Source organism: Carassius gibelio, chromosome A11 (genome assembly GCF_023724105.1).
Source record: "Carassius gibelio isolate Cgi1373 ecotype wild population from Czech Republic chromosome A11, carGib1.2-hapl.c, whole genome shotgun sequence".
NCBI classification, from domain to species: domain Eukaryota; kingdom Metazoa; phylum Chordata; class Actinopteri; order Cypriniformes; family Cyprinidae; genus Carassius; species Carassius gibelio.
The window spans coordinates 8,012,444-8,037,840 of record NC_068381.1 but is presented as its reverse complement, the minus strand read 5'-3'; the positions used below and the strand labels follow the sequence as shown (position 1 = coordinate 8,037,840).

The 25,397-nt window shown below is 39.5% G+C and overlaps 2 protein-coding genes across 12 annotated transcripts in view; one reads left to right on the top strand and one right to left on the bottom strand.

The window, feature by feature from the left end:
* The window catches only part of cacna1ab (calcium channel, voltage-dependent, P/Q type, alpha 1A subunit, b), a 105,854-nt gene extending 84,265 nt beyond the window's left edge, over nucleotides 1-21,589 (top strand). For 4 of the 11 annotated variants that reach the window (XM_052609530.1, XM_052609525.1, XM_052609533.1 and 1 more), the window contains 10 exons: nucleotides 2,346-2,451; nucleotides 2,725-2,832; nucleotides 4,531-4,634; nucleotides 6,602-6,708; nucleotides 6,883-7,024; nucleotides 8,082-8,201; nucleotides 10,286-10,303; nucleotides 12,327-12,549; nucleotides 12,922-13,154; nucleotides 14,416-21,589. In XM_052609530.1, coding sequence (XP_052465490.1) covers nucleotides 2,346-2,451; nucleotides 2,725-2,832; nucleotides 4,531-4,634; nucleotides 6,602-6,708; nucleotides 6,883-7,024; nucleotides 8,082-8,201; nucleotides 10,286-10,303; nucleotides 12,327-12,549; nucleotides 12,922-13,154; nucleotides 14,416-15,057 — 1,803 coding nt within the window. In that variant the 3' untranslated portion in view covers nucleotides 15,058-21,589. The remainder of the gene's footprint in view (nucleotides 1-2,345; nucleotides 2,452-2,724; nucleotides 2,833-4,530; nucleotides 4,635-6,601; nucleotides 6,709-6,882; nucleotides 7,025-8,081; nucleotides 8,202-10,285; nucleotides 10,304-12,326; nucleotides 12,550-12,921; nucleotides 13,155-14,415) is intronic. The other 7 variants (XM_052609534.1, XM_052609535.1, XM_052609529.1 and 4 more) reach the window with 6 other exon arrangements.
* A 2,095-nt stretch (nucleotides 21,590-23,684) lies between these two features.
* Nucleotides 23,685-24,873, bottom strand: LOC128022205 (immediate early response gene 2 protein-like). Its single transcript, XM_052609524.1, has one exon. The coding sequence runs from the start codon at nucleotides 24,739-24,741 to the stop codon at nucleotides 24,220-24,222; it is 522 nt and encodes a 173-aa protein (XP_052465484.1). The 5' UTR covers nucleotides 24,742-24,873; the 3' UTR covers nucleotides 23,685-24,219.
* Nucleotides 24,874-25,397: the final 524 nt, after the last annotated feature.

The window sequence follows — 25,397 nt, the reverse complement described above, 5'->3', positions numbered from 1 at the left end:
AATCATTTAATGCAATCTTGCTGAATAAAATATCAATAATTATATATAGACATTAATAAAATTACTTTAAAAAATATTGCTCTTGCACTTTTGAATGGTAGTGTATTTAAGGACAAAGTGCACACTTCTGAGCAAAATAAAAACTACCTGAAATCTTATTTGACTGTTAGGACTGAGAATGGAAAACATTTTTTTTTTTTTTTTTTTTTTGTTTGTTTGTTTTTTTTTTGCTGTGCTGTTCACCCAACAACAACAACAACAAAAAGATTTTTAGTCATCCACAAAAAACAAACAAAAAAATATATCCTAGATTACAGCTAATTTTTCAAAGTAATATTTTCTGGAGCTTTTTGCCTACAATATGTATCATCAGCTGTGCACAACGACACAATGATATGTTGATCTTGGACAGACTCAATATTTTGGGTCTAATAAAAACTGCATCTAAACTTAGATTACAAGAACAGATTTTATCTATGGTAGACATTTTGCGAAATTTATTTATGTTCTGACAAAGTTTCACTGAGACTCCCTTCACTTCAAACTCTTCCTTTCACTTTCCTCACTTTTATTGTTTCCCCTCATCTCAAACAAACAGAATTCTTCTTTTTCTCTCTTTCTCCTCTCAGACCTTCTCTCTATCCATTGCCAAGCACACCATTCCCCCCCTTCCCATTATTTTTCTATGTGGTACACATCTCATAGCTTTCCAGTCTGAAGTGAACTAACTTCTATACCTGTTGCCCCTAATCCAGTTCTACACTTCTCTGGTGTACAACACAGTCATTTTTCTCCCTTTAACTCTGTAGGGAATGCCACCCCTTATTCTGACCTACAAAAAACTGCACCCGTTTTGCATTGAGAGATCAAGAAAAAAGTTAATTAACCCTATTAGAAATCACAAAGATAAAGATGCTAAACAAACCCAGTAATACAAGTAATAAAATGATACTCTCTGTGCGCGGCTGCACTGCTCTTGTTCTGTGAGGGTGGGGAGGGAGGAGGGGGGTGCATGCAATGCATGATGCATGGAGTAGGGGTTGATGTTCGGGTGGGCTGTGACTGGTGAGGAGGGTGGGTTGTGCCATCGCTGAACTCCAATTAGGGGTCGTGCTGTATTGCATGCGCTTTTGCATGGTCACCGATGGAACACTGCTCATGCTTGTTGGTATCTACACCTCCAAGAAACAGCGGACTGGTCTGAAATGGCCCCCGGCATATACACAGGCTCACACACACATGCTCTCTTCCTCACTCTAACTCCATGTCGTGTGCTTGTGTATTCCAATTCCATGAAGGCACATCCAATGCATGAAAACTGGCATCTAAAAACAACAATCAGCTGTTTTTAGGTGCTCTTTCATTCATTGGTTTGTCCAAAATATAAAAAGTCCAACAGGTGGGGGGAGCTCTTTAGCAGTAGCTTTTCATGATATTTTGAATTAAGCTGACATTTGGACCCTCAGTCTTTAGTAACCGATGGTGATGGGAAGTTTTACCGACTCTGACCTTTGAGTATCATTCAGCAAAATTAACGACTCGAAATACCAGAAGTCTCAAACAGGTGAACTAATTCAAGTACAGAACCTATAGACTTTTGCACATTGTGCGACAGAACGAATCACTCCACGAGACGACTCGTTCTTCCCGAGTCACATTAAAGGTTCCTTTAAAATTAACAAATCGTTCAAGAACGACCCATCATTACTAGCCAATTCAAGATCAGTTGATTGCACTTTATAGGGTCCCAAAAAGTATTTTCACACTTAAAATGTACACATTTGCAGTAGATGTGGAATAACAAATGAGTTGGCAGTCCCAAATAAGACAAGTTTATGCCTGATCTGAGATTAGTTTTCACAGACAGAAGAGCAATGAAGAGATGACTTCATCCCCTGTGATACTGCTCCTATTATCTGTGAGGGCTCCAGTTAAGTCACATACTCTATATGTGTTATAAATTGTGTGAATGGTCCATTCATTATAAGATTGCATATAGTTACTAAGTAACTAAGAAAACTGCTCTCACAGAGGCCAAATTAATCCTTCCGTATCACTTTTTGTGTGGTTGATGAAAGTAATTGCATTTTGCATTTTTTGTACACAACAATTACATTAAAAAAAAAAATAAATAAAATATATATATTATTTAAACCTACAGTCAACCCTGCAATCAAATGACCTGTTTAAAAACTTAATCTCCTCAAAATTGTGTGGCCAGTAATTTATTCTTTGGCTACAAACTGCTGAGCTCCCCGAGCCTTTTGTTAGTCCACCAAAAGCATCTGATTGGATGTTTAACTTACACAGCCATGCCCTCATCTCCTCTGATTGGCTCTTCACAGAGACTGCTACGCATGGACCTACCTGTTGCAGATGACAACACAGTGCATTTCAACTCCACTCTGATGGCTTTGATACGCACAGCTCTGGACATCAAAATCGCTAAGGGTACAGAATGACATCTCTCTTTTTTTCTTACTTCCTTTCTTTCTATCTATCTTCTTTCTTTCTTACTTTCTGCATATAAAATAACAATAATATTAACAAAACACCCTTTCCTGTATCTTCTGAGTGATTGTGATTACAAAAGATGTTTTTGTGATAATGTTATTGATATTGGGTTGGTGCTTTTGGTGTATTGGCATATTTTGTTTGTCTATACATATGTGCATTGCGTGTGTGTGTGTGTATGTACCCTGCCCTGACATCACATGCTTACAGGAGGCGCAGACAAACACCAGATGGACGCGGAGCTCCGTAAGGAAATGATGGCGATTTGGCCAAATCTCTCCCAGAAGAACCTGGATCTGCTGGTAACACCACACAAGTGTAAGCTGCAGATTGGTTTGTAAAAAAAAATAAAAAAAACTAACCAAAGATCACCAATTCATCAGAGAACAGCTTCTCTCAGCTCACACCGCTCAGCACCCTCTGATCAGGCAACACATCTCAAAACCTTTAACTGATCTTTCTCCCATCCCCACATGACAAACCACTGTCTTGCACTGTTCTTTATACCATGCCTTACCATATTAATACTATTTAAAACCATTCTGTTTCCTAACTATATGATTTATTGCTTATAAGGCCTTGTATCTGTTTACATCTGATTCTCAACATGACTTGACTAGTTTAATTTGGAGTATATAAAACGTCATACATCCTTTTCGCCATCCTCATTTAAACTTTTAATTAATTGTTCATCCACTTCTAAACTACATATCCTTCCTTTCTCCAGCCTCTCTCCTTTCCTCCCTCTTCCTTTGTCCTCTTCATTGTCTGTTTTCAGGGGGTGCCTCGCTATAGATGGATCCTCTATAGAAGTCTTTTCACTCCAGCATTCGTAAAGCACTTAGCTGGGCTTAACCTTTAAACCACAGAGCCTTAAAACAGTGTAGCCCGAGTTATTAACTCATATCTGAGGGTGTTTACAGATGTTAGAGACTTTACATTTTAATGAGATGACCAGAATATATTCAAATCTGTGATTATGATCTATGACAAGTAGCTGAAATACATTTGTGTGCTTTCCTTTAGCATGTTTAATCTGAAATTTCAGCATGTTTTCGACTTATTTTTGAAGTTTAATGTTGCTCCATGGGGGGTTTCAAGCCAATTTTACTATGAAATTGTCCTGATAAGAAAGTTTTTTGTGTAAAGGGATTCTTTTTGTTATTTATGGCAGCTCAAAATTTTCCAAATTTATGTTTTTTGTCTCATTCAAACTCTGGATACCGCTGCAGTTTTGATGAAAAATTTGAGCTCCTCACAAAATAGTGGAATCCTAAATAGTTTTCTGATATTGTTGCCTCATTCATGGTATCTTCCCGTAGTGAATTGGCTTGAGTCCCTGTAGGAATGCAATATAAGCTAGAAATGTGACGCTATATAAGGTGCTTGAGAAAAATAAGAGGCTTTAATTAATGAGGATTTGAATGTGAAAAGACTATCAGCTCTGTTGCATTTTGTATTTGTAAGTGCACTTTGTCTAGTGTCTGTTGTGTGAAAAGTTTATTAGATGTGTATATTTGTTGCATTCAGTGGCACCAGAATGTATTTGGGCAACTAAGCCATCCTAAAATGTTTTGAACGTCTTGAAACATTTGGTAGCAGCACACCAGGTGGCATTTATTTTTAATGGTTGGTTAAATACCATTGCAAATGTGCCTAAGAAAATGTAAATTAATTTGTGATATTTAGTTGTCTATGCAATGGCATTCATACTTGTATAAATTTGACTTAAGAGACTAAATCTAAATTCTGGGGCAGCTGTATTTGTGAAATTTGTCTTGTAATTTGTTGTGTACCTGTTATCTAGTTTCTCAGTCCCAGATTAAGACTAGATCAATGGGAATAAAACCAACAGAGGTTTCTTGTGAGATCTAGTCTTGTGTGTTTAGTCTGGGTCTGAGGGACTAGAACTTTGTGTTTGTGGCATGCCTTGTCTCCAACTCCCATTCCCCTCTCGGCTCAGGGTCCCATTCCACCCCAGTCTAATTGTGCAGGTTAACTTTTTCATCCTCTCAGCAGCGACAGACCTGACAGTGGGCAAAATCTACGCCGCCATGATGATCATGGAGTACTACCGGCAGAGCAAGGCCAAAAAGCAGCAGGCACTTCGTGAGGAGCAGGTACCACTTCAGACAAACAAACAAATGCTCTCCTTTCTCGTCCTTTTGTAACTCTTATCCCACCAAAGCATGAAGTCTAATTAGTCAAGTTTGCAGCTGATTAGCTTTGCTAATCAACAGTGGTAACAACCTGTCCACACAACAATCTTAAATCCATTACTTTCTGACTTATTGGCTATGTCTGAAACTATTAAAAAACAAATAATAGAAAATATACATTTTTAGGAGAAACATTGATGTTTTTAGGCTACTTTTGAAAAGTGTGTTTTTCATTTGCTCCTGTAGAATTTTTTTTATGAGATATCCCAAAATAGGCATAAAAATACATAGTTAAAAAACCAAACTATTTACAGACTAGGCAGTTAGGTAGCTGCCTGCAGTTTCAGGCACAGCCAATGTCTCCTTTACTCTGTTTAACACTGATATTAGTGTCTATTAAATACAGGATGTACACTACTATTCAAAAGTTTGGGGTAGGTAAGATTATTTTTAAGCTTTTATGCTCACCAAGGCTGCATTTGTTTGATCAAAAATACAGTAAAAGCAGTAGTATTGTGAAATAGTACTAAATTTCAAAATAACTATTTTTTATTTAAAATGCAATTTATTGATGTTGTGATAAAGCTCATCAATCCAGTCATAAATCATTCTGGTATGCTGATTTGCTGCTCATTATTATCAATGTCGAAAACAGTTTTGCTGCTTAATGTTTTTGTGGAGACTGTGATAAAAATTTTAGGATTATGAATTTTAAAAAAGTATTTATTTAAAAATGGAAATGTTTTGTAACATTTTAATGTCTTTGCTGTCTGCTGTCACCTTTGATCAACTGAATGTATTCTTGCTGAATAACAATATTCATTTTCTTCTATTTTTTTTTTTTTTTTAATCTTGCTGATCCCAAGGTTTAAATAGTAGTGTTTGTCACTTCCCACATGGAGCACTATGGGTTAAAAGATGTACATGCAAATTCTTTGTTATTTTAGTGCTTTTATGGCATGAAATGTATACATTATAGACACAATCATTTCACATGTTATTTACAGAGTTAGAGCATGCTTAAAAACAGATATAGTAATTATGCAGGGTATATGCAATGATGAATGATACAACATGGCCTTTTGTCAGCGTCACTCCTGTCCCATTCCCTAGAAAAGTTCCCATCCTGTACAGGCACAGTGTCCATTGTTTTTGCATGTGTTTAGCATTTAGTAATACTTGGTGCCTTCATATATCTACCACTAAAAGCATGGACACTCTGCCGGCATCAGGGAATGATTTAAATCTATGTTTGTGTCTTGCCTCACCTGATTCCCTGTCTGTCTCTTTACATGTCGTCCTTCACTTAATTGCACCTGTACCTCAGCACTGCCCTCTCAACATCAGCTGCTCTTTTGTGGATGCCTCACTCTCTGTATCCATCCCTGATGTCTCTGTATCTATGTCTGTCAACTTGTTTGCATTTTAACTAATTCATTTTGATCTTTCTCATCGTTTCAATCCTTTTTGACCTGTTGGATCCACTGTCAATCTCTTGTTCTTTTTTGTTATGTGTAATTTTCTCTGTCTGTTTTGTTTTGTCTTGTAACCTTTGGGCTACCACAGTCTCTGAGATTTCTAGTGTTCATAGTTTAAGTTTCACCCACCCACAACGTGTAGTTCTTCAAGTATGAACCTCAGATCTTCACTGTAGCATGCCCAAATTGTTACTACCACCCATATCTTCCGGTGGGTTGGATGGAAATGCTTTGAGCCATCGGTACCTACCTAGACAGCACAGCCCCAATGGAGGACTCCATTCAGGTTGGGGAGGGAACAGGAGTACTCCATTACCCATGATGCCCTCTGGGGAACTCTGCTGTCTGATACCCCACCACCTGTGTAGTGCACGGTGGCTTGTGTTTGTTTCCCCATATCCCATGAGTGTGTCTGATCCCAGCTGCAGGCCATGTTCGTATCTCACACAGAACCGAACGCCATTAATGTTTCAGCGCTTGGAGCCATCCCCGAACCAGGAAGGGGGACAGGGGGTGAACGGTCTCCCTGAGTTGCCGCAGGAACCTGTCAACAGCCTGTGAGTATCAAATTATGTCTATATTATGTATATATATGTCTATCTGCTTTTGGATTAATTCTGCATGTGGAATTGTGTTTCTATTACATTTTTGTTTGCAAAAGGCATTTTGTACATAAGTGTGTGTGTGATTGAGTAAATGAATTAGCCAGCCAACATCTTTCACTGCTTCAGGCCTCTGGAGGGTGGAATGATCGAGAGCCAGTCGTGGGTGACATCACGAGCCCAGGAAATGTTCCAGAAGCCTGTTCCGGAAAACTGGAACCCTGACAGACCGTATCCTGAAGACCATCACGACAGCCGCCACAATCCACAGGTAATATCGGAGATCGTCAGATCGGAAAGGCGATTTCATTTTGTTTAGATCTGAAATTTTTGCAGGAGTTTCCTCGGACTCTTGAAACCCACCAGAGTAGCCGTGACCATATCTGCTTCTCTCTGCCTTTGGTATCGAAAGAACTGTGTGCTTGAACCAATCATTGTCTTCCAAGCCACCATCACTTTTTCGCTGCTTTTGGACACACTTCTCATTCATATTATCACTCTTTCTATCTCTTCTGTCTCTGTCGGTCTGTAGCTCACCTCTTTAACTGTCTGATAAATCATTCTGAACTTCACTGACCATCATAGACCATTTGTATAGACCCTCCCACCTCTACCAGACTGCAGGGGTGTTTCACTGCTTGCCTGTTTCCTCACTGTCTGCTGGATCGTACCAAACCCTCTCCAGACTCTCATCTCTCCTTCAGTGTGACACTTCTCTGTAACTCAGCAGTCATCCAACTCTGATGTTTCCATGCACTAGCAAAGGAGATGCTGAAACTTTAGGCTTAGCAAGCATGTTGGAAAGTACTTAAACCAGTAGTGGGCAATCAGGCAAGGTCAATGCGTGATCCAGCCAGTACTGTGATATTTTTGGTCAAATCTCAAATCACATGTTTTATTTCACCACTTTGGGAATTAATGCAAAACAAGTTTTGTAAATTTTCAATTTACAAACGCTAAACCTAAAATAACACAGAAAATGTGATATATTATCAGATTTAGTTGGAGTTAGGTCTTATTTAATTTGAGGAGACAAAAATCAAATATATAAAGCAGAACAACAGCTATTTTTAATTTAATTAAATGCTTTATTCTTGGCTGGAATAAGCTGTGATGTGGGCTGAGTGTGCACCTGTTCTTTTATTTCACTCAGTTAGTGATATGCATCATTTGGTAATGGCTAATGAATAGCTCAAGCGTTGTAATCTTCAGCTCCAACACACTTTTGCGCATGACGTTGCCCTCTACTGGTTTATAACACCCCATAGAGCTGTAGGCCGCTAAAGCAGGCATCAGCCCGGTCCACATGCTGTTGATCTGTTTTGCAGACGGTAGAAATGAGAGAGATTGGGCCTGTTGGGGACGGTTACTCGGACACTGAGCCCTATCACCCAATGGAAGGGCATGGGCGGACCATCTCCATGCCACGCCTCTCAGCAGACAACCAAGTGAGCACCTTCATCCTTACATCCATCCATTCACCCATATTGTCTTTCCACCTTTTTATCTGTTATTGTCCATTCCCAATATCCATCTTCAGTCAGTTATCCAGCTAACAGCCTTTGACAGCTTCAGTTGAGCAGACCAGACTTCAGACGTTAGTTGTGCTGTCATGCTAATTAGTCAATAAATGTTAGCATGTCTTTGTCAAAGGGCTCATGGATAAGTGGCTCATACCCTATCCTTCACTTGCATGCGTGTGTGTGTTTATGTTAGAGAGAGAGAGAGAGTAAGTGAGAGAGAGAGAGAGAGTGTGAGTGTTCTCTGCATCATCATCATCATCAACACCTAGATCACCTTCAGGAAAACCTTGGTGTGTCTGAAGTGTGCTGCTTCCAGAGCTGGATTTGAGATAGTGACAAAAGTAAGTTGACTCACGAGAAAACAGCCTGTTTGTGCATAATTACAGAATTAATAGATCCAAACGGATTAAATAAGTCTTCAGTGTCACATGATGCTTCAGAAATTATTGTAATATGCTGATTTGCTCCTCAAAAAAATGATTTGTTATTATAATTAAGATTGAAAAATTTTCAATTTTTAGACAGGTTTGTTTTTGTTAAAAACAACACACACTGTTTTTATTATAAACTGTAATACTTTTTTTGATAAATGGAAAGAACAGACTTTATTTGAAACAGAAACCATAAAAAATTATATTTAATGACACTTTTGATTCATGTGTCTTTGGTAAAAATCTAGTAGTCTATATAAACATGTTTAATATTTAAAATGTTAGATAAATGAAACATTTTTTTAAAAAGTACATTACTAAATTTATTTTTAAATGCAACTTGTAATTTAAGAAAAGATTTGCCAAATGCATTTCTTAATCTATTTAACTGCTGACTAAATTTAAGACGTACCCCTAACATGCAAAAAAAATAATAATAATAATAAAATTAAGTATGCACATATACACTGCATTGCCGACCAAATATACTGTGACCGACCTTGTGACCTGATGAAATATTTCACGTGATCCACAGCCATATAACCCTGTAGCCCAAGACTAGTTGTCCACTGAAGATATAAGCAGGGTTAAGCCTGGTCAGTACCTGGATGGGAGACTTCCTGGGAAAACTAGGTTGCTGCTGGAAGAGGTGTTAGTGAGGCTAGCAAAAGGTGCTTACCCTGTGGTCTGTGTGGGTCCTAATGCCCCAGTGTAGGTACAATATGCTGTAAAAAAAGCACCGTCTCTCAGATGAGACGTTACATTGAGGTCACTAAAATCCCATTGTACTTCTCGTAAAGAGTACGGTTGTAACCCAAATGTCCTGACCAAATTCCCTCCACTGGCCTATATGGCCTCCTAATCAACTCGATCCATTGAATTGGCTCTTTCACTCTCTCTTCTCTCCTCTCCACCTGTAGCTGGTGTGTGGTGAGTGCACTGGCGCCATTGTACTGTAGCTGGTGGATGCTGAGGAAGAGACCCCCTCACATGATTGTAAATTGCCTTGGGTGTACAGCAAGATACAATAAAGTGCTATATAAATCCCTTATTCATTCATTCATACTTTCGAAACACTACCACAAATCAACCTCTGGAGGCAGTAACACACTCACAACATGCAATTTCTTCCAGCATTCACCCAAAACACATCACATAGAAGCAATCATGCATTTAATACTATTATGCTATAATGCATAAATGTATACACACACACACAGCATTTCTCACCCTGACATAAATAATCCCCATGATCTCTTGGTTGACTCTCCTCTGGAGATGTGTCTGGGTTTAGCAATTTGTCCACGTGTGTAAAAGTTAAGTATGAGGCAGTCGTGCGTCTCTGTGTTGTAAAGTGTGTGTTTGAAGGTGAGCTAAACATAGAAACCTCACAAACTAGTAACAGTCTGCTAGAATCAATATATGTTCACTTGTGTGCTGGAAGTGTGGTGTGTACAGTACATACCAGGATGTGCAAGGACCCAAAGTCTGTGCTTGTGTGTGTCATGTAAATCTGTAACGTAGATGTGGTTCTTGTTCTTGTGACTCACTCTTGTCTAACACTGCTCTGCCCCACAGAGTGTGCGTTCTGCTGCGGTAAGTGTGTCAGTGTGCTTCCTATCTTCCTCTACACTCGCTCAATTTTTGTCTTCTTTCTCTTTCCTGTTCCTCCTCCACCCTACCCCCACCCCCACATACACACACACACCACACACACACACACACACCACCCACAACCCCTTTCTGTCAATGTGTTTCTGTGCTCTCCAACTTAAATTGGGGATCACTATTCTTCTATTTCTCCCATCTCTACTTTCCACTTTACTTGTTTTTTTCTCTCTCATTTTTTGGTAATAATTACCTTCTTTCTTCATTTTGCTTTTTATTTATTTCTTTGTCTTGTTTTTTCTTCCTTTTAATGGGCTTACATTTACCCTTTACTTTCATTAAAAAAAAAATCTTTAACCTTCGTTATTTTGCACAACCAAACATGGTTTTATTATTATTTTTTGCCTCTGTTTTACCCATAATGTCTCATGGTTTCCCCCTTCCCTTTTCCTTATTTTCATTTTCTGGTTTTCTATTTTCCTTTTCCGTACTTTTCTTTTTTCCTTTTTCCTTTCATTTTGTGGTTTTACTTGTTCTTTTCACCAATTTTCTTTCTTTCCCCATGTTTTTTTCTTCCTTTGTTTTGGTGTCTCTCCTTACTTTCATGGACTTCCTGCGGCACTCGTCTTTTAATTTCTTATTCCATCAATCCCTTTCCTCTTGTCTTGAGAATTTCTCACCCCTGTGATCTTTCTTGCCCATTCTGTCCTGTTGCACATTGAATTTGTCTCCATTTTTATGTCTCTGATCCCCTTGGTTTCCTACTCACCCTTTCACTTCCTCTTCCTTCCTTGTTCCATTTCCTCTGTATTTCCTTTATCCTCCCCCCTCTCTTTTTTGCTCTCACACTTTCTATGCTGTGCTCTGTGTGTATCGTCCCTATGGTCTCATGTGTGTGTCCTGTTCTGCGCACGTCTGTCTGCTGTTCAACAGCGACGGAGACACAGGCCGCGAGCAAGTAACCTCAGTGTATGTACCATCTCTGGCTTCCTGCCTCTCTCTGTGTTCTCCATGCTCTCCCTCATTTTCTCTCTCTCTCTCTCTCTCTCTTGCACTTTTTGTCTGTTTTAGGAGTCCGCGTCTCTCTTTATGTCTTGGTGTCATACTTAACTATTTCATGCCATCCTTCTTGTTATTCGCCCTCTTTTCCCTCTGTATATTCTGTTCGTCACTGTACCTTTCTCTCTCTATGCCTTTTTCCTGTCCTTTTATGCAGCCCTGTATCCCTGTATGTATGTACAGTATGTGTGTGTGTATGTGAGTGCCTGTATCTTATCTCTGTTTTTCTGGTCCTGGGAACAGGGGGAGCTTTTGCTGTCTTGTAGTTCTTGACGCATGGATTTCAAACAGGAAATCCTGCTGCCAATAACGGTCATGTTGTTAGCATGTTTCAATAAGGTGCATGGCATAAATCATTGTGTGTGTGTGAGTGAAAAGAAAAGTGTGAAGAGTTATTTCAGTTTTCAGAGCAGGAAAGGAATATGTGCCCAAGTCTATCTTTGTGCATCCACATATGTTATAGATTTTCATGTTACTCCGTGATGTCTCCGGGTGTGTGCATGGACAAATGTGCTGAACTTTATTTGGCTGGATTGGGTTCTGTGTGCTCAGCTATGGCAGAGAAAGACAACGAATATTTAATGGTTCTGCTTAAATTAGAAAAAGCTGCAGTGCATGTAAGGCATGATCTATCTATCTATCTATCTATCTATCTATCTATATATCTATCTAATCTTTCTATCTAATTTGTCTGTGTATCTTTATATGTCTGTCTGTTATTCACTCTCTGTATTACTATTTCTCTTTCTGTCTTCACTGAGCATGATGGATATACCTGTGCCTTGGTTTTAACCAGAGTTAAACGAATTACATTCAAATGCTTTCAATCACGCACACAAATGAACTCGTACCACTGCATATGATCGAGCTGCTCTATGAAAAAAACACATCAATATAAACTTATTTCCTTTCCCACTATTTTATTTCCATTTCTTTCATTTCTTTTCTGTAGACCATCACAGACACAAGTCCAATGCGCCGTTCTACATCCTCATTGGTCCACGGACGTTCAGGTCGAGGCGTACGATTGGACGATTACTCTTTGGAACGGGTGGTGTCAGAAGAGGGTCACCGACATGTTCCGCGAAGAAGAGAACGAGATCGAGACCGGGAGAGAGACCGCAGTCACCGTACCTCAGAGAGATCCCTCGCTCGCTATACAGATGCAGACACAGGTTTTTAAAATTAATAAGCTCTGTGGATATTTTTTTTTTTTACTGTGTCAGTAACACTTTATTTCGATAGTGTATATATATATATATATATATATATATATGTCTACCACCAGTCATTAGAGTATGAATAGCCTGTCTTCTGAATATCTGCTAACATTTTATTTTGGTGTATAACTTACTTTACAAGTACATGTCAACTTATTCTACTGACTTCCTAACAATCATTTAGTTATTAAAAAAAACAACTTAAAATATTTTACTCACCATCATGTCATTCGAACCCCTTCAAAATCCATCCTCACTTAAGCAGCAACTGGTTTGGATGTTCTTCTGTAATGCTGTATCATCTCATCTCTGTGTTGGCTTTGGCAGGTCTGGGCACGGATCTTAGCACAACTACACAGTCAGGTGACCTCCCACCTAAAGAGAGAGAGCGAGAACGGGGTCGTGCAAAAGACCGTCACCACCACCATCATCATCACCACCACCACAGCTCAGTGGATAAGGAGCGGTGCAGTCATGAGCGTGACTTCCACCGCCATCCACACGACAGATCTGATCGCCACTGGTCCCGCTCACCGAGTGAGGGGAGAGGGCATAGACAGGTGGGGCACACACTTACTGAAATACCCCTTTTATATCATGCACAAATTCAGCATTATTTTTTAGAATTTCCTCACAATAGAACGTAAAAGGGCAGATTCAATGTTTTCTTTCCCTGATCTCCACTTATAATTTTACTCAAGGTTTCTTACTCTAATAACAGTGTGATTTACTTTAACCCAAACATTTCCCACCTTTTCTCTGGCTTATTTTTTGCTGCTTGAAAAAGCCTTTGTTATGATTATTGCTTCTGTTATCTTAATTTCTTAACATATGAAATAAGCAATAATATATATACTTTCATGGTTTCTTTTATATTGAGATCATTAAGATGACTATGAAGATTTATACGAAAGCCAAACAATAGGACAGCATTGCAGTTTATTTTTAGTAGATAGTCTTTTTTGGACTGGAGAAGGTATTGTACTCGGAAAGCTGGAGTAGGTTTATATAATATGTTGAATGTTTTTTGTTTTTTTAGGTCTGGTAAAAATAACATTAACTTCTGTTAATCAAAAAAATTATATATATATATATATATATATATATATATATATATATATATATATATATATATATATATATATATATATATATATATATATATATATATATTTCAGACAGAAAGTTTGAGTACTGACAGAGGCAGAAACATCACCAATCAAACTTTTTAATAAGATTATTTATAACATATTTCATGATGTGACCATTACAAAAGAATAAAACCCTTGAGCATCATTGTGAAGCATTCCTTTATACACTTCATTCGGCACAGGTAGACATTTATGTGCGAAAGTCCATAGTTTAGATCTTTACAGTAACCTGCAATGAGGAGCATGAGGAATGAAAGGCATCTGGAGTACACAGGTGTGGATCCATGTGGGAAGACTGTAACCAGACAGCATATGTACACCTGTGACCTTATCATGACTGCTTTACTGAAATCAGTTTCTCTTTTTTTGTGTTATTCTTTTGTTTATCTTCTTTTATCACTGTGGTTTCTGTCCATTTTTCTCGATGTGACATGTGGCTTCTCTGTGTCTGCTGTTTTGCCTCATTGCCGGTTTGTTTCTTTCTGGTTTTATTGATGTTGTTGTTTCCACACACCTTTATTCTCTCTCTCTTCCTTTCACTTACTCGCCCTTGTCTCTCTCTCCTCTTCCTCCTCCACCTCCTCCTCCCTCTTGCCGGTGTGTGCTTCTCTTTTGTTTGACGTTAATTTTGTGGTGTTTTTTTATTTGCCTTGTTTTAATTTTCATGTAGGGCAGTAGTTCTGTGAGTGGAAGCCCCGTTCCCTCGACGTCGGGGACCAGCACCCCCCGGCGTGGCCGTCGGCAGTTGCCCCAGATACCGTCTACACCACGTCCTCATGTCACCTACTCCCCTGCTGTCCGCAAGCCTCAATACGGCTCCCCGGGCCAGGGTAAACTGCGTTCACCTTCCCCGCGACACTTCTCTCCAACAGGACACGAACCACCCTACCATCGTTCACCCTCCCGCCACGCCTCGCCCCATCACGGCTCACCCCGGCACGCCTCGCCACGCTCCCCCAGGCAGGCATCACCCAGGTCCCCACGTCACAGTCGCTGGGGTCCGCCACCTGATGGCCTGGAAGGCGACGGACCTTTCTACGATCGGGACTATGAATATGAGCGGCACCATGAGCCACCTGCCTACGAGCAGAGTCTATCACAGGGCAACCCCCACTCACATTCACACCCAAGGACTGCTCTTCACGGGCCTCCCTCACACCCACGCCGTATGCCTAACGGCTACCGTTCCTCCTCGCCCTCCCCGCACCGGCGTGGCCCCCACCCAGGCCCACACCGGCCACCCCATGGCCGTGGGCCCCGGAAGGGGTTGCACGAACAATATAGCGAGACGGACGAGGATGATTGGTGTTAGTGCGCAGGGTGACCAGGAGGGGGCGCCACTGGACTTAAACCAAGATGTTTATGTACTGCAGCAGTGAGAGATGGGGCAGAAGGGGAAATACAAACAGGGCAACTGGGCCATTGTGAGACTCTGAAAATTGGAGCAGCACATACAGCTCCCCAACTCCCTCTCTCTCCAGTACTTTCTCCTGCTCTCTGGACTACGTTTCCCATGCTGCTCAACACGCAAGGGAATGGGAGCGTATGAGCGACAAATGGAGTGGTTGCATTTAGTTGGACTGTTTTTTCAAGATCAGAGACGTTGTGTTTAAATGCTCCACTCCAGACTGAGCAAGAACGATTGCTTTTTGCGCGATAAAAAAAAAAATGAGGAGCAACATCCTCTGTCAATCAAAAAAAAAAAAAGGAGTTTTGAAAATGAAGCCAGAACCCATATTCCCCCTCACATCTATGCCTCTTAAAAAGACCCCCCAAAAAAATAAAAAGGAAAGGAAAGGAAAAAATAGACATTGTTGAAGAAAAGCAAGTGCTCTTGTGAACGAGAGCTCTACCTACTGCAAAACCAGCCCCATGTGCTGGCCAATATTGATGAGTTTTATCATCTGCGTTTACTGTTACCAACTCAAGATGCTGAGTGACCTCATCACCTGGGGGAGGGGTTTACTGTCAAAGAGGCGTGGCATATAAAAGGACACAGTACAGGGGTGAGGAAGCGGGTGGGTGTGGCACACTGAAAACCCACCCACAAACTGCCACTCGGTCCTGACAAGGATAAGACAGCGGAAAAAGAAGGAAATGGCAGATGAGGGAGGGACGGAAGGACTATTTCCTCTTCAGAATGTCTTCAATTGATTATTTCTTCTTTTCGAACATTTGGAGCTTGGTTATTCTGTTGCATTTGCTCAGCTTTCTTTGATATTTTTGGACTTAAATCTGATGGAAACTTGCATGATTGATTTAAAATATATATATAAATACATATAACAGACAGAAGATTTACTGTGGGAAGGGGGGTGATAGCTCTCTTTTTTCCGTTCAGTTGGAAGTTCTTTCTCTCATTTTCTCCCTGTTGCTCTTGCCATGTCTACAGATCTTTATGTGCAGATGGAGTTTATAGAAGGTGTTTTCTATGTAATATCCATCTGAGGATCCCAGATGATGTTCTACACTGTTTATTATTACTTTGGATTGCACTAAAAATGAGCCTGAATGGTGAAACCTCCCTCATTACAGCTCTGTCAGCCATGGCTGCGAACAGAGAGAGAAAAGGGGCGAGAGACGTTCTCCTTTCCGAAGGCTTAATTTGCTGTTGTCAATAACAATAGTTTCAGAAATGCAATTGATGAAGATGACGGTGATGCTGATGAAGATAGAAGTGGTCATGTGACTTTGTTGTCTTGTTTTCGAGAGTTTTGTCTGTTGTGGCCATCTTGTTTCCAACTCTTTGTTTTTATTTGCGTTCTATTCACCACAGACTGAAGACTATAAGGATGCGCTCCTGGTAGCATCCTGAAGTTTACGTACTCGTGACCTCAGCTGAGTAGAATATTCCTATCTGTAGTGAATAGTTCGGGTCAGAGCTCATGAATGTTTCAAAAAAAGAGAGTTGGAGCATTCAGGATGCCCTCGGGCAGTTTCTGTGTCAGAGTTTTTCAGACAAATTCAGGGTCCATTCCATATTTATTTCTCCACAGAAAAAGTTGGTCACACAATGGTGTGGTCTGAAGAAACCCTTTTTATTGAGGGTCAGTTTTAAACCCCTTGAATTATTTCACAGCTAATGTAGAGTTAGTGCAAGTTAGTATTTTGGGGGATGAATGTTGTTGTTTACTCTTTGTCCATGTTGTGGTGCTGTTGCACAGCTTAAGCCAGGATAGACTATGGACAAACAATCTCTTTTGAAAATATGGTTGCCAGAGAGGGCGCTTGCAGAACTGTCCCTCGACAGGTGACATGGCAAGTCTGTCGAAGCTTGACTCCTTAATTTTTATTTTCGACAGGAGTTTTTGAGAATTTTGACCTAGGTAGTCTTTGATCAAGTAACTGGAAAAGATTCTTCCACCCTGCCTTCCTGTTCCCTGCCATGGGCAGCTACTTGTCTTTGGCTGCCTGCTCAATCTGAGACCCTTCCCCACTTCTGCTCAGGATACAAAAATACAGCCAAACATATATCTCACAGGCCTATTCAGCCTCTCCTACTGTCACTGAACCCGTTCAGCTGACTCCCACCTACTGGACCATCTCAAAACATCAGAAAAGACCAAATGTTTATGAAATATCCCATTACTCTCCAGAGGAGAATTTTATTGTGTGTAGGTTACTCTTTTATAACTCAGGAGACTTGTGGAGCTCAGTATCAACTCAAGTATCAACATTGTCTCGTGTTTCTCCTAAATCCTTAGAAAAGATCAAAATAGACACAGATGTGACATATGTTAAGATGTTTTATGAATATATAGCTATAAAATTAACATGGGTGGCATGTCGTCTTTGGCTTTTGATTGCAGACGTCATGTTAGCAAATCACTGAGCTTGATTGAAACTCTCGAGGAGACACGTGTGAGATCTTAATCTCAGGAGAAAAAAACTCCAAAAGTCTCCCTTTTATCTCTAGGAGATTTTAAAGAGATCTCATTTATATTTAAGTTTAACTTTCAGTCATTATATGAAACCACAAGAATTCGCTAGGCTTTCACTTTAAGCAGATAAAAATATCTCAGAATAACTCACTGCATTCATCTAGTTGTGAAGTCAGTTGGGCGGTTCTGTATTTTCTTCTTTTCTTACCTTCCTTCTCTCTCCGAGTCATATGAAATCCACACTACTTGTTTTCTTGAAACGGTTTGAATATTGTCATTTCATTTGATCCCTTTTCCTCGCCAACCCATATCCAAGATTTTTAGGGAGGAAACCACTGTTTTCTGGGTGTTTGTTGATGTTCGGCCCACATTTACCTACAGCTGGCCCCCAGTTAGCCCCTGGTTTGATGCCCATGGGTCTAGATGAACCTGCAGAGCCACAGTGCCTTCTGTTCTAGTGTCGCACACTAACCCTACCCCTGCCTCTCTTCCCTCTGCCCTCTATCTCTCTCTTAATGTGATGGACTCACACTACGCCTTAACAAGTCCCTATGTCTGCGCTTCTGCTGGGCTTTTTAAAGACAGGGAGGCACGGTTATATGATGGGGGAAGATCCAAGTTACTCTGAGAGTAATGAAGGGAGATGGCAACCAAGTTCTGTCAGGGTGTCCTTCTCGGCTCTCTGTGTCTTTTAGCAATGCTTCCTCAAGTGGATGGCAGCCATTTTTTGATTTGTCTCACCCTGCTCGTTCAGAGAGATGCATCGAACACCGGAGGGATTGTTCTACTTCTCAGGTCTTACGCAAAAGGACAGGAAGGCTTATTTTTGTCAGGCATGAAGGTTTGTTAGACCTATTGCATGGTTAATATAATTCCCATTTAGAAGTTCTCTTGGTCTTGTATTCTTTTGCTGAAAACACTTGAAATGCAGGAAATTTGCTCCATTTTAGCTCCAGATGTTGGATTATTAATACGGTTTGATTTGTATTAATAATAAAAAAGAGATAACAGAAGGTTGTGGTTTTTAAAGGAACGGTTCACCCAGAAAAAGGAAAATTCTGTCATCATTTACTCACATCTCATTCTAAACTATTATGATATACTCTTCTGTAGACTAGAAAAGGAGATATCTTAAAGAATTATTCTAGTTGCTCTTTTCAGTGACGTTGAAAGGAATAAGTATTGAGGCTTTTAAGCTTTGAAAAGGACACAAAAGCACCATATAAAATCTTGCTTTTAAATAAAGATTACAAGGACATTAATTTTTAACAAAAAATGAGGTGCATGGATAAATCATTTATAATAAACATTGCACTAGTATGTGGCATGGATAAATCATTTATAATAAACATTGCACTATTCCAAAGTTTTATTACAGAATAAATCAGCTTATATCTACATCCTAGATGAATAAATGAGGGTGAATAAATGAATAAATCAAGAATTTCCAGTGTTGGGTGCGCTGTCCCTTTAAGAGTTTACAAATATAATTAAGCCTGGTGCGTCATTCTTTGGCTCTGCTTGTTCATCAGTTTAGTTCTGACCCTCTTTTGCTGTCAGTGTCAATGCCTTTATTGCTTTCTGTTTTTGACTCGCATCTTCATTTTCTGTCTTAACAGAAAGCCATTTTCAGTTTGCATCATCGTAGATACACAACACAATTGTATCTGAGCATGTCGTTTGTTTCATATCGTCGTAGTGGAACAAAGCTGTATTTTCTTTCTGTTTCATATGAAATAAGGGCTTTCCTTCAATGGTTGAGTGCTGCCAAAACAAGTCACCCTCTATGTAGCTACACCACTTTGTGTGGTCTCCCTTTGTACAGAACAGAATTACATGTGTGTGCATGCTAATGTGTGGGGGAACTGGAGAAAAGGGAGGGGGGTGATGGGTAATGTAGTTTTTCCCTGTACGTATGAGAGTGAGAACTTGAGGCACAGCTGTGGCCAGCACAGGCAATGTGCATGCCAAAAAAAAAAAAACACACACACAAAAAAAAAAATCTAATTATATTGTGCACCTATGGTAATTTAGTGCTGGGTTTGCCAATCCATTTCTGCTCAGCATTTACCACGGCATACTCCATTATCATCCTCATCTGATCCAAATCCAAGATCGGATACGAGTCCATCTCCACTTTTTCCAGAAGATTGGAGGGTTGGGTTCATCCATGTGACAGTGGGACGGTCGTCTGTGAGTGTGTGTGTGCACGAGTGTCTGCGAGCTGATTTGAAGGCAAGTCGTTTTATAGTGCCTTAAATGAACAGTTTCCCATCGCTGTTACACGACCGTAGATACGAAGCCATGGCGAAAGCGAAGAGGGTCATCATGTTTGTACCTCGACTGTCTATCCATGTCCATTTAAGTTACTTTGTTGGGCCTATCAATCTCTATCTCTTCTGTAACTCTTGTATATCTCATTCATAAACTTCCTGTAACACTCTGTGCTTTCGTTCTCTTTCTTCAGCATTGCCGTGATCCTTTCTATTTCATTTCCTCCTCTTCTTTATGCGTGTCATGGTTTCTTCATTCAAACGCATTGCTAATTCAATATTGAGCTTATATTGTTAATTAATACAGAAGAAATATAATTTTCATATATATGTAATAATAGTAATTCTCATAGTAACAATAATTAAAAAATAGTTATTACATAGTCATAATTATAATAACATAACACAATTATTACACAATTTGAGTTGCGAGCACAGTTAAATTTCATAATTTACTGTCATGCCAATCCAAACCTGCATGACTTTCTTTCTTCTGTGGAGCACAAAAGAAGATATTTCATAACAATATCAGTATTTGTAGTGTGTACAATGATAGTCAGTGGGGTCCAATGTTGCTGTTTCCTTCAAAATATCTTCTTTCCGCAAATGGAAAGAAAGTCATACGATATTAGGGTGAGTTGATGACAGTTTTCGGTTTTAAGTGAAAGATCCCTTTAAGTGGACCAATGTCAGAATAGATACTTTGCTCTCAACTAAAAACAAAAAACCTTGTAGAATTAAAAGAGAGAAACCAACAGATTTAACTTAGAAGAGATTTCACTTAATGTTGCGGTTCTGGATCACAAGACAGGAAGTGCGTTTTCAGCCCCGTCAGCAGGAGTGGGTTTCTTCACAGCACTGTTGAAGGGGAAATAAGCGTGTGGTGTGAATGTGTGAGTATGTGGGGAGTTCCTGCAAGCGTGCAACCACTGTCACCGTGACACCCACAAACCCGTCCCATCTCTACTTAATCACCCATATCCCACCCGCCATCCATATTACTATTGACCTGAACCATTTAAAAGCAAAAGAGGACGTTTAAAGAGAAAAAAAGACCATGATAAAGAGAGGTATTTAATTACTGATTTGCATGTGCAACGTGCATGCCACTATGTGGGTTAACAAGTCAACTTCAGGAATTATAAAATATAAAAAGAAATATAAAGAAAAAGAGTATATATATGTATAAATATATAAATATAGTTAGATGTTTTTATGAGCAATGTGTTCCTTTTTTCTTCTATTTTTAAAAATGAAAACGACAAAAAAAAGAGCACCAAGAGGGGAGAAAATAATAATAATACAGGAAACATGATAAAACTCATAGAATGTTTGTTTTTTTAATGCCAACTGTTCTCTGAGAATCTTGGGTAAGGTGAGCACACAACATTCTGTGGAAATGTATTACAGAATTTTGAAAAAAAATAAAAATAGACTCTAAGTAAGAGGGACTGCACATCACTCTGATTTAAGAAGAAATCCAAAACCCTTTTGCTGATGTTGAGCTGTGAAAGAGGCTGCCTGAACCTGGTGATGTTATACATTTATTCTGGCTATGAAAAATCCCCCCTTTTTCTCTCTCTTCCTCTGTCTCTCTATCTCTCTGATATTTCTACCAGTGCATTTTGTAATTCCGAACAGATCTCTTCCTAAAGAACCTGAATAAAAACCAGAGAGAATGCATTCTAAACCCATCTCTTGTCTTCAGATGTGCGACTGTAGTTTGTGTGTGAAAGTGTGTCTGATTTCAGCCTTTGCACACAACAATTGACGAACATTTGTAGAGGATTCACACCTACACCTGAAAAGGATTCAATCAAGCTCAGTGTTTCAAGTGGGGGAAATGACGCCACACAATGACAACTGTTCAGGAAGTGCTGATAGCTGGATGATTAAGGATCTGGGCTGTTAACCCAATGGCTCAATGTTAAATCCCAAGAACAAATGTCCCAGGAAACTATTAATTACTGACTGTGCATCTCAACACACTCATAGAGACTTCCTCTGTAAGTCAACTGTTAGTCACCATAAAGCAGAGAAGGGCAAATCGTGTTCTTTTTTTAACAAATGGTCACAGAAAGGAACTGTTTAACCTTTAGAAAATGTAGTTTGTCCATCTCAAGAAGTATGACAATATATTTTAAATGTATTTTATGAGGTTTGTATTTGTATTCAGACCTGTTACTCATTAATTTACTAATTATTTAGTTAACTCGTTTTAGCACTAAGGCTAATTTAGTACCAAATTTTGGATTGTTATAATTCCTGCAGTGTAAGTAATATATTAGTCTTATTAAAAAATTACATTCTTATATATATTACATTCTTATTTATATATTTTTTTCTTCATATATATATATATATATATATATATAATTTTTTTTTTTTTTATGGATGAACACTGTTTGACACTGTTTTATGATATTTTTTTATGTTTAGCAGCCCTAAATCAACATAATTTCCCCTCTCCTCCTCGTTTGTTTGCTTACATAGGTGCAAGACCCACATCAAGACCACCTTGGAGGAAACAGTATTGTATCAGAAACCTGCTTGAGGTTTACATTCATGGTTACACATGCCCACAACAAGAAGATTCATTTGCCACATTTTTTTATTCAGCTGGGTTTCGGTGATTAATCATCCTCCTGAGTAATTATCTCACTGCAGTTACCCAGCTGAGGATTCAGCCCTTTGAATTGATCTCCACCTAAAAATTTCACGTCCTGTCTGCTCAACAGACTCCTGGTGCCAAAACCTCCTACCTGAAATTTCGTGCACACCTATGCTATGCAGATCCACCCCCAGAACCCACATTTTCAATCATAGCACTGACTCATACTTACTCATGCTGGTCATTTGAATATGAAGCCTAGTCACATTTTTTGTGGCACTCTGAATCTTTGAAAAACATATGCTTGGTTTAAAAGATATTGCAAACATCTTATTTAATGTCCCACAAAACCACCAGAGCCTGAAACACAATAATCTACTTTATCAAGAAGTGATTAAAATTAATGCTCTGAGGCCTGTAGACTCTAGTTTCACTGTCTTGCATTAATTATTTCTCATTGAGCTCTACTGATGTCAGTCTCGAACTGTGTAATGCTGCCAGTTGAACTGGGACTTCAAGCCTGATAATTAGATAGTCTGATGCTGGCTAGTAGCCAAAATGTTTGTGAGTGTTCAAGGGAAAAGTGAAATTTATGACTCATGGACATGTTTGGACAGATCTTGCTGACTAATGAAGGGAAATTAAACTTTACCATAGTGTTTCCAGCTGTTGGCTTTTTCATCGCCTACTCAGGAGTGACAGATAATGAGCTGTAGGTTTCATGAAAAGATTGGTTTTAGGGTCCACACGAGATAAGAATTACTGATGATGAGTAAGTTCTAGTCACATATTACAAACATGATCTGACTGAAAACCCCCTTACTTATTCATGACAGAGTTCCTACGGTCTTGAAAACTCAAGGAAATTATATTTTAAATACGTAATTCGGATGAAATCATGAAATGTTCCATACTTAAATCTGAATATTTCTAGTTAGCCTCAACTCTTCGCTGACTAATAATTGCTCTTTATACGTGTATACCAGTAATCTTTATTAAAATATTTTTTATAAAGAAAAAAGGCTGGGAAATCAAGGCACTATATTGTTTTAAAGATGTCAGGAAACATAACTTCAATACGTTTTTTTTTTTTTTTGGTCCCACAAAGATTTGATAGTTATCCAGAGCCTGAGAAATATTTCTATTTCTGTAAAATGAAATCTGTACAACAAGATGATTTTCAAACAATTGCATGTTTATTGCAACCAATGAACACTGAAATCAGCTTCATGTGACAGCAGTCCATCAGGTTCTTCTTAAATTAATATTATAAATACATATTCTTCTGTGCAATTGATCAGTGCAACAGTGACATTTAACACGTTTTGGCAAAGACATTTTCAAGTATCACACACCATGTGTTTTGTCTCATACACCATCTGCATTGCTCTTATTTGAGGTCGTAAAGTTCATAAACTTGGATAGGAGACATCAGAGCCTCGGTTCCCAGTTCAAACGTGAGTGAACAGAGTCATCTGACTCCTCTCACTGATCAGTGAAGCAGCTCTGGTCACTCCATTGCGCTTGGTGATAGTATCCACCACCTGTCCTGTATTCCTGCTGGTCCTGGCCTTTCGTGGAGCTCATATGGCGAGCTGAGACGGCCGCACAGTTGTCGGGCTGCATAACCGGTCCTTTCTGAACCAGTTTGTCCAGGAAATTCCCATCGAGGGAAATCGATTCTCGAAAAGATCCAAAGCGCGTCTTGCTCAATACGCCACGATGGCTCGATTCGCAGGGAAGGCAGTGAGAGATTCAGCCTGGCGATAGCTGTTTCCGTTATTAGTCCTCAAAACCTCCCCCGGGAGATGTTGCTTCTCCTCATCCGTGTCCATTTTTGCCTTCTTCAGAGGTAGAAAGTCAGGCTCGATCGCCGTCTTACAGTGGCGCTTTCTGGAGTGCCGTTCAGAAGCGCATCTGTTCTCTTTGTCGTCTTCCACAGCGTCTATGGGTTCTTGAGGTTTCATTGCGACCTCCTTAGGAGTTAAAGTCTGAGGAGAGTCTTTAGTTATCTCCATGGGCTCCTCTGTGGCCGCGTCGGGAGCGCAGGGGACGACCTGTTCCTCCTCCGCGTCTCTGAGCAGCTGCGCGGTGTGGTAGATGTCCCGCGCGGCTCTCATGGTCATGGAGAGCAGGAGACTCCGGTGAAGTCTCAGTCCCCCGCGCTGCGTCCTTAATGAATACAGTTTACTAATAGAAAGAGCCATGATTCTCTTGGCCTCGACGTCCATTGTGTTTACAATGTAGCAGAGTATTTCTTAGACTTGGTTTCTATCTATAAAACCTCTGCGCTTTCAGGTCTTCACAGCGGATTGCAAAACTAAAAGTTTTCTCCTCGCAGGGCGGTGTTTTATGTGCGCTCGGATCTGGTGACATAATGAGAGTTTCCATTCCCCTGGGTGTATAAACACGCCCCTCCCTTGTCAACATACGTCATGTTGGCACAGTGCTGAAGTATCAAGTCAACAGATATGCTTTGTGTTGCCATGTCCATATATTTTACGCCACTCTCGACTTGTATAAAATTGAATAAATACATAAAAAATACATTCATTCAATCCATGTAGTTTTGTAGTATTTTAGTTATTGTGTTTTTAATTTTAATGTTACTAGTTAGGGTTAATATATTTGTATTTCTGTTTTAAGTTTTTATTTATATCCATTAATTTTAGTGCTTTAATGATTTTATTTATTTATTTATTTTTTTGCAAGGATAAGAGTTACCATAAAGTTAGGTGTGTTTATTATTATTATTATTATTTACTTGTGAAATTTGGCCAAAAATACAAGTTAGTTAATTAAATTAAGTTATTTTTTCATCTTACTTGGTATAATCACTGAAGCCAAAAGCACAAGAGAGCTTATTAAAGCGTTGCTTATTTTGGTT